Source organism: Chenopodium quinoa, unplaced genomic scaffold (genome assembly GCF_001683475.1).
Source record: "Chenopodium quinoa cultivar QQ74 unplaced genomic scaffold, ASM168347v1, whole genome shotgun sequence".
NCBI lineage: Eukaryota > Viridiplantae > Streptophyta > Magnoliopsida > Caryophyllales > Amaranthaceae > Chenopodium > Chenopodium quinoa.
In genome coordinates, this window is record NW_018742798.1 from 3,557,058 (window position 1) to 3,566,334 (window position 9,277).

General features: G+C 35.3%; 1 protein-coding gene across 1 annotated transcript; it reads right to left on the reverse strand.

Moving 5' to 3' along the window:
• Nucleotides 1-1,823: 1,823 nt before the first annotated feature.
• Nucleotides 1,824-7,273, reverse strand: LOC110724978 (DUF21 domain-containing protein At4g14240-like). Its single transcript, XM_021904459.1, has 13 exons — nt 6,791-7,273; nt 5,672-5,748; nt 5,508-5,591; nt 5,294-5,407; nt 4,881-4,964; nt 4,703-4,774; nt 4,531-4,598; nt 3,984-4,071; nt 3,802-3,875; nt 3,352-3,721; nt 3,043-3,089; nt 2,891-2,969; nt 1,824-2,306 (listed from the first exon to the last, which is right to left on the reverse strand). The coding sequence occupies exons 1-13, from the start codon at nt 7,026-7,028 to the stop codon at nt 2,244-2,246; spliced, it is 1,458 nt and encodes a 485-aa protein (XP_021760151.1). The 5' UTR covers nt 7,029-7,273; the 3' UTR covers nt 1,824-2,243.
• Between the last annotated feature and the right edge of the window lie 2,004 nt (nt 7,274-9,277).

The window sequence follows — 9,277 nt, forward strand, 5'->3', positions numbered from 1 at the left end:
TAAATAATGGATGTGGTGCATTTTGAGCTAATTCCTTCGCTCCAAAAAAATACTATGATACAAAAATAAATTTTTATGATAATTTATGAGTGTTATAATTTTTTTTTTGATAAAATTATACTACCTCCGTTAACAGTTATTTGCAACATTTACCAAAAAAGGGTGCTCACTATTATTTGCAACAAACTTATTTCTTTCCTATTTTAGCAACTTTTTTCTGTCAAAATGACTAAAATACCCTCATTTAAAAATTATTAGCACATAATATTACACATAATTACACAACATTATAACCTTAATTTAAATTAATTATCTTTCTCACTCCTCCTCCATCTCTCATTTCAGCTTTCTCTCTCCTCCTCCATCTCACAATTCATCTTCTTCATCTCTCTATAAATTCTAATCCATGTCACTAGTGGGTTTCAGATCTGGCTATTCGTGAGTGGTTTCTTGATTCTTGGTCGGATTTGGTGGCTTGTGGTTGGATTTGCAGGTTTGTGGGGGTGGTTCGTGGGTAGATTTGTTTATCGGGTGGTTCGAGGGAATTGGTGGTGTGTGGGATTTGGAGGTTCGTCGGTGCTGTTGGTGGTTCGTGGGGGTGGTTTTGGTGGTAGTAGAAGGGTTTCGGTGGTTCATCGGTGATTTTGGTGGTTCATGGGGGTGGTTTTGTGGTTAATCAATCGAGGTTTGGTGGTTCGTCGAAGGGTCAAGGTGATTAGTCGGTGGTTTTGTTGCGTTCGTGGGTGGGTTTCGGTGGTGAAACGTGGTGGTTTTGTTGGCGGTTCATGGTTCTGGGCGGTTAGTGGGTGTTGGTGTTCTAGCCGGTTCGTTGGTGGTGGTTTGATTGGGGATTTCGTGATTTTGGTGGTTGTTGTCGGTGGGTTTTGGTGGTTGTTTTCGGTGGATTTTGGTCATGGTTTTGCAGTTGATTCGTGAGTGTTGGTGGTTTTTGGTGGGTTCGTTGGTGGTGGTTTTCGGTGGTGGCAGCGGTGATTCTGGGTTTTGGGTTTGATGGTGTAGTATTTTTTTTTATTGGATTAATACTTAATTAAGTATTGCCCTTATATTTCAATAATCATGTTTAATAACTTTTGCCTAGGAGTCTATGCTACCCCCCTTTGTTGCAAATAACTGTTAACAGAGGTAGTAATTTAATTTGTACATATGAAATATTGGTATTTTATCGAAAATAAAACTCTAAATTAACAATTTTATCCTAAAATTCTATCCAAATTTGATTGAAAATAGAATTCTAAATTAACTTTTTTATCCTACAAATTGAATTTTATATAACTTTATCCTACGTGGCGCAACACTTGGCGAAAAGTTGGAACGCCAAGTGTCGCTATCTCGTCGCCTGGCTAAAAGTTTAACTTTATATATTAGTTATATGATATGATATTAGATTTTGGAAAACATTGTCAATTATATCATTGTTGACATTGTATTAAGTTTATTTCAAAAAAATAATTATAAATAATAATTATTGCATTAAGTTAAGCCCAAACATCATAAAACTTGAAAATTCTACTCTGTACTCTTCTTGTTAAAAGTTCTCCCTATTTGAATAGTTATTGTCTCAAAAAAAAAAAACATGCATTTTGATTGATATATAATATTATGATAATGTAAAGTTAATAATCCACGACCACCATAAGTTCAGTACGAATATTCTTAGAATATATCATGTACAAACAGTACAAAAAGCTGGTAAGTAACTAAGTAGTGTAAAATAATGTAAAAGTCAGCATCACTGATGCATTTTATTATGCACATATGGCCTATAATTCAAATTATCTGCAGCAAATCCACCTAATTGGCCATTTTTTTAGTAAAAAAACATAGATTCGCTATCTAAGTGGTTGTCTTAACAATAACATCACGACGTAAATGGTGTATAGTGTGGTGTAATAGGTGGTCTATTAGATCCGTGTACGTTTCCTCCAAAAAAAAAAAAAAAAAAAAAAAACCTATCAGTGCAGTCTTCTCCAGATTGGTCTGACTGCAAGTCCACTGACATATCACGTAACAGATACTGTTCTACCTATAACAACTCAAAAGTCAAAACACAGTATAATCTAGCTCCTATGGTATAGAAAAAGATCAACTTTACTCTGTTCAGGCTAATTCTCGTGGGACTGTGTTACTAAGTATTAGCTACAGATTGGATCAAGGAATACACAAATAAAAATTCACAGGTCGCAAGATTAGCTCTTGTCTCTCAGCGGAAACTTATCTAGGCATCATTTGCTGCGGGTGTTTTGCTCGGACTTCTTTGCAGCTTGGACGTGCTTGTTTTGCTCTCCCTAAGCATAGATTAGCAGAAAAGGGGTATTTAGTAAGTACATTAAGATCATCAAGCCACTTATTTTAAAAATGAAGGCCTGCAACTCAAAGCAGCAAACATGCTATTTCAGGAATTAAAAAAAAAAAAAAAAAAAGTAAGGTGAAGTTAATCATAAGCACACAGTGTAGACAAGAGCTCAGCAACTTAAACCAGATAAAAAGCAAGTTAAACTGGGAATGCTACACGTGAATGCTGGAAAAACATCATCCCCTTATTAGCTGGAAAAAGTTGGAAATAGCTTCCAAAATGACCACAAACCAGAACACTTAGATTCTGAAATACTTAAAGATGTTATATAAAGTGTATGTAGTTTAAAAAAAAAAAAAAAAACTGTAAAAATCTGGTGTAGTCTGACTAATGACCTTAATGACACATGCAATGAGCACATAATTTTCGTGTGGAGGATGGACCCTAACATTACTAGGATTCTAGTAACCTCAATTCTTCTCAAGACTCCCCCTTTAGCATTCATAGAGAGGATCACCTTTAATTAAGCCACAAAAATCATATAATCATAATGCGAACTAAGAAACTGTCACTCACCACCTTTTGACCGATTAGCTTACGACCTGATGGAGTTCTTACAGCAGATGAAGCTGCTGCCGCCGCTACCACTCGTATTCTGTAGGTAACATAATTTCACAGTAATAATGAAATAACAAACATTGTTCAACATAGCTGTATTGTTTTTTTACCTTTTATGTACATCAATATACACATCTGTCTCATCAACAATCTCTTCCTGCACAAGCAATAGTGCAATTTGATAAATCTGGCTTAGAATGAAAGCTAAAAATATCTTTTATGTTGTTCACTAAATGATGGAAACAATTATGGGCATCCAATTCTTAATCCTCAAACTTACTAGAAATGGAAGTTGAAACCAATAAAAAAAAGAAAAAAATAAATAAAATTGTAGTGGACCGACTTCAAAAACGGAATGTAATAATAAGGTTAAAGGTTCATAAAACCATACTTCAACATGATAAGTCAAGCCTCCCTACCTGTAAAAGTTCCTCAAAGACATCTTCCAGGGTAATAATGCCAATTACATCACCATCTTCAGCACCTTCCGAATAATCAAGAGAGCCATAAGATGTATCATCATTTTGGCTAGCAGTTTGATTATTCTTCTTTCCTGCCTTTGGATACTGACCGATATCAAGAACAACACAATCTGCTTTTCGGTCAGCTTTAGGAAGCAAAGGGGCTGATAATTCAGGAATCACTGTGCCTGCACTTTTTGTTTCAAAGCATTCTTTGTTGCTGACTTGCTCTTTGCATTTTCTTTTGACCTTCACAACAGCAGCCATATGGCTGCTTCCCTTTTGAAATTCATTTAGGATATCATACAGTGGCATGTCTCCCGGAACCCTGAAATATTTAAAGTCTGACAATCACTAGCATGAAACCCAAAAACTCAGAAAAAGTAATGAAACATGCCGTGTGCTCACCGAGGAATTCTGCGAATAGAAACTGCACTGACTGGGGTTTCTGTTTCAGGTCGTACTGTAAGTAGGCTCTTTACCTAGACGACCATGAATGTAAGGAAAGAGAACAAGGTTTACAAATATGAATAACTTCTTATATGCAAATTTTTTCTTGCAGGAGTTGTAATTGGAGTTTTCTCACCCACCAGCAACAATCCAATAACATTTCTTGGGTTCCCAGTATAAACAGGAACACGACTGTGTCCACGTGCAAGTATTTTCCCCATAGCTTCCCTGTGTTGTAGCAAATAAGAAAATATTTTTGAATAATTATCTTTCATTTGATCATTTTAAGACTCTAATCAAAATTGATTATAAGCATCAATTCTTCTTTAGGACTTTTCCAAGAAAATTAAACATTAATTATCCCCTGAAAAACAGACAACAAAAAGATGTGTATCCCTTGATCTTCAGATACAAACCAGAAGAAATTTTCCAAACAAAATGTTGATGATTAAGGGTTCGTTTGGCATTGCTGCAGTTTTCTGTTTTTTGGTTTTTTGTTTTTTAAAAGTATGTAATATATGTCCCATAATGAATCAAAAATTATTTAAACTTATTAAAAACATGATAATTTTGAAAACTCTTGTTTTCTGTTTTTGGTTTTTGGTTTTCAAAAAAACAGAAAACTGAAAACCAAAAATGATGCCAAACAAACCCTAAGCTATTAGTTAACTTTAGTAATGAACTAACCAATCAAGTTTGGCATTTACATCCAAGGAAAATGTTGATTCTATGGGTGTCATCGCCTCTTCAGCTGTCTGTAGAAAATTATATGCAGTCAAAGAAGTTATGAGAATTATTAAGAAGTTATGCAAATATGAAATCATAGAAGCCATGACATTCCTTTGGGTACTAACAATACCTTCTCTGTTAAATCCAGTGCTCCACTGATTATTGTTGTCTCATCATGTGTAAGTTCTCCACCCTTACCCTCCTAAATAAGATAAAGGGAGAAAGCAGGATGTTAGACATAGTGTTTTGCAGGCAAACCATTCATAAGAATCCTTTATTCCTTGTTAAAAATAATATATCATTTATACCTCCATACTATGTATAGAGACAAGGGCTTTTAATTGAGCTCGCCGAAATAGTGCAGTATGATGTCCAAGTAATGCATCCAGGACCTGTCACATCACCATACGCAACTAATGTTAATGACATTACTGAAAATGTCTGTAGTATCGATTTAAATATGATTCACTTCTCAGAAATCGTACAAATATTCAATACAACAGTGTTCCAAGAAAGATGTTCCATCTTTTGATAGGCTTTTTTACCACAATAGAAATCGTTTGAGAAGAATGTATACTAAAGTTGCTTGTTTTAACATTAGGGAACCTATATATCAACCCTAAAAATTGGGATTATTCTCAGTTAAACGTGAAATTGTGTTAAGAAAACCGGGTAAAGTGGTTTTATTAGAATCAATTTTCCTAAAAATACTTAATTTTACCTTTGAAATAGGATAAGCTATGGGATAGCAAATTATCATAAGTACACGCACAAGCCAAATGAAATTTGCACCAACAGCAAGTCCATATTTTGTGCAAATGGCTTGCGGAATAACCTGACACATCAAAACATGGAGAATGATTAGTAATGCAACAGAAAAATATGTAAAAACAATAAGTCAGTTGATAAAAGGGGAAAATGTGAAAATGACAGACCTCTCCAAAAGCTAGAACAAAGGTAACAGACAGCACAACAGCTACAAAAGGATGGAAAATCTTATCCAAGTAAATAGGCAGTGCCTGCAACGAAACATATACAAGAGCAGAACAATGTAAAGTCCGCAATATGACTCCAGGGAAAGTTGCTAGTATTCACTTACTTCCATCGCACAAGCATTACATAAAAGCAAGGTCACAAGAAGTTGATGCTGCTTCTGGACAACTGGTAGAATAACAGCTGGAATGTAGGGAAAGATAAAATGGATATCAAAATATAATTACCAAGATCAGAGGCAGAACATTCAATATTTTACAAAAATAAAGAAGCTACTTTGTATATCCCATCAAAACTTCAAAAGTCCATCACATCTATGAAATGCAAGTAAAGATGCTAACAGCTACAATGTTGGTAACAATAACTGAAATCAGATAAAAATAATACAATCAAACCATAGTCTTGGCTTTATAATCGAGTATCATTATAAATTTTTGATGTTACATTGGATCATTAGCTTCAATTAATCAACATATTCATATGCCAACGCCAAGCCATTAACATAAGTCCATAACACCACTTTAAAATATGTACTAAATCACTAATAAGTAATAATCCATCCAAAAATATATCCAAAATGGAAAGAACTGACTACAATCTCACAGAAAAAACTAATAATGACCACTACTATTGGCAGAAATTACAGATTTTCATAAGCAACTATATAATATATATCTACTTAATTCGGACCAATCACTTCAAATCATCCAAAGTAAGCAAGTAAACAGTTAAGCGTAAAACAATGTCATATAATGATTACTTGCATGTAAACATGATCAGTGTCAACTCTAGACAACCAACATAAGATACTAACATTACCATTAAGACTTTTAATATACATTCAAAATCAACACCAAAATTTGCATTTGACCATATTGAGCTTTCTTGATAGTAACCAGAAAAAATGTGAAATTTTCACTTATGTCAGTCAATAATTAGTAATCAAAACAAGCCTCAAAAATTATAAATTGACCCATTATAATCAATCCTTAAATTTCAAAACTAATATAAATTCATAATGTGAGAATAAAACTATATAAATTTAGTTAATTAAAACAAACCCAAATAAACCCACAATTTCATAATGTTCAATAACAATCAAAAGAATAAATTAATTGACACAAACCCAGATAAACCCACAATTCATTTGCTGATTTGACCTCCAATATATATAAATTAAGCCAAAAATACCAAACAGAAAATATTATAAGCCCAGAAAATAAACCTGCTTGTTTCTTCTCAGTCAAAGAACCACTTCTCTGAAGAATTTCAAGCTCAACAAGGCCAAGAGACATCAAACCAAGAGTAAGACCAGACATAATCCCAGCAAATATTACAAGAAAGCATGAAATACCGGCATACAAAAACCATTCCAAAGTCCCAAATTCATAATCTTCGGCTTCAATTATTATATTTTGCATTGATAACAATGATGTTCCTGCAATTGCTAAGCTCTTCAACATAATTTTTGTTTCACTCGTTTTTACGCCTTGTTTTTCAGTAGCTCTACTATTGAAGACAAAACTGAAGACCCCCAAATTTAATCTATTTGAATAGTGGGTGTTGAATTTTTAGGTGAGTTTGACATCAGCTAATTACATGGTGGTAGTATTAAAAAAAATTAACTATTTTGGGAGTTTCGGCAATCGGCATGTTAAATGCAATTGCATTGAAAAGAGAGTGACGGAGGAAACGTTCGGTTACCGTAAGGGCCTGAAATGCGTGGGTCTAGTCTAGGAGACCAGTAGAGTAGTACACTCGCAAACTATGTTGGTTTTGGTTTGGTCCAAACTCGGTAGTGATGTAGTGTTCTCATTGATTGAATTGAATTGAATTGAGCTAACTGAACTGAACTAAACTGAGCTGAATTGAAATGAATATTTTATAAGAGAAGGAAATTAGGAGGTGGGCTGAACTGAACTGAACTAAACTAAGCTGAGCTGAGCTGAATTGAATTGAACTGAACTGAGCTGAACTGAACTGAATTTCAACGTAAGAGAACAGGCCTGTAGAGTGGTAAAAAATAGACTTGATATATGAGAACAACATTAAAATCGAATTTAAACCGTACTTTTTTTATATTTTTAATATTATTATTTTTTTGTTATATATGTATATTTATGTGCTAAATTTTTTTATATATTTAGTTAAAATTCTTGGTATCAAAAGATAATATTTTATATTTAATTAAATTTTACTGAAAAATCTAATTTACTAATTTTGCTTACATGTCATTTAAATTATTTTAATATAAAAGAAATTAATAATCTCATACTCCCTCCGTTTTTCTAAAATGCATTTATTCCAGGTGTGGATCCAAGGGTTCTGCTGACACGAGCTGGGTCCCGTCAACGACTTACGCAAGGCAGCACACGTAAACTGCCCTCGGGGGTGGCTCAAAGAACCCCCTTCCGATGCTTAAGGTAGAATGTGTGTAGAGAGAGAAAGTGTACTTAGAAAGATAGAGAGAGTGTAATAACTCGTGTGTCTAACCTCTTTTCCGTTGTAATTTGCCCTCTATTTATAGGCGTACGATCCCCTTTGTGGAGAGTCGTACTTGGTCACCCTGCGGGCTTACTCAATCGGGCTGAGGAGCCCTTTCGGCTATCCTTCCAGTGGTGAGTGCGCACCCCAGGAGCCAGTCTGGGATCCTGGTGATAGCTCAGCAGGAGCTATCCTATACAACTAGCCCCTCAAGAGGAAGTATGAGGTCACTCATGCCGGCTCTTGCTTGCGCGGTGAATCCCTTTTTAAATGGTTTCAGCTGGATGAAAATAACTCAACATAAGCTATCACTTACAACTAGCCCCTTAAGAGCTGGTATGAGGTTACCCATGCCAGCTATTCTGATCGTATGGTCTTATCAGCCGTTCCTCAACGGGTCGTGTGGCTAAACTTCCTCATATGCCACTAGCCCCGCAAGTCTCTAGATAAATGATGTGATTCTAAGACTTGAGTGGTCATGCTGCGGGTCGGTGGAGATGTGTTGCGCTTGAGCGTTTCATTTATTTCCGCTGATGCTAGAGGAACAATTTTTTATTAAACTTAAATTGTGATGTTTGGAATTCGAGAAATGACAAGCTTGCAGGGAGAAATTTCAATTACTCCTGCTGAAATCTGAGAAATGACGAGCTTGCGGGGAGAAATTTCGATTACTCCCGCTGAAGTCTGAGAAATGACGAGCTTGCAAGAAGGAATTTTGATTACTCCCGTTGAAGTCTGAGAAATGATGAGCTTGCGGGGAGGAATTTCTATTACTCCCGTTGAAGTCTGAGAAATGATGAGCTTGTGGGGAGGAATTTCTATTACTCCCGCTGAAGTCTGAGAAATGATGAGCTTGCGGGAAGGAATTTCGATTACTCCTGCCGAAGTCTGAGAAATGACGAGCTTGCAGGGAGGAATTTTTTTTTAGCGGGAACGATGTTTTACATGAGTGAGACACATGTCAGCCATCTGGTGGTCAGTTTATTTTTACTGAGGTGACATGGCGGTTCGACTTTATTACTCGCTCAACCGCGTATTTACTCCCCTATTTAACTCAATGTCTTCTTTTCCTTCTTTTTACCTTCATTATTTTTTCATCTTCCTCTTCCCCTTTATTTTTCAAATTTTTCGCCCTTCGTCTTCTCCTTAGACACGCGTTGTTCCTCCATTGTTGTTGTAATTTCTCGTCTCTTTTGTTCTCGTTCTTGCCTTATTTTCTTGCTATGTT

Coding starts and splice junctions, on each gene's coding strand:
- LOC110724978 (XM_021904459.1), bottom strand. CDS start 7,028: ATGTTGAAGAGCTTAGCAATTGCAGGAACATCATTGTTATCAATGCAA. Junction 5,749..6,790: donor GACTGAGAAGAAACAAGCAG/GTTTATTTTCTG, acceptor CCTACATTCCAG/CTGTTATTCTACCAGTTGTC. Junction 4,072..4,530: donor GTAAATGCCAAACTTGATTG/GTTAGTTCATTA, acceptor GCTACAACACAG/GGAAGCTATGGGGAAAATAC.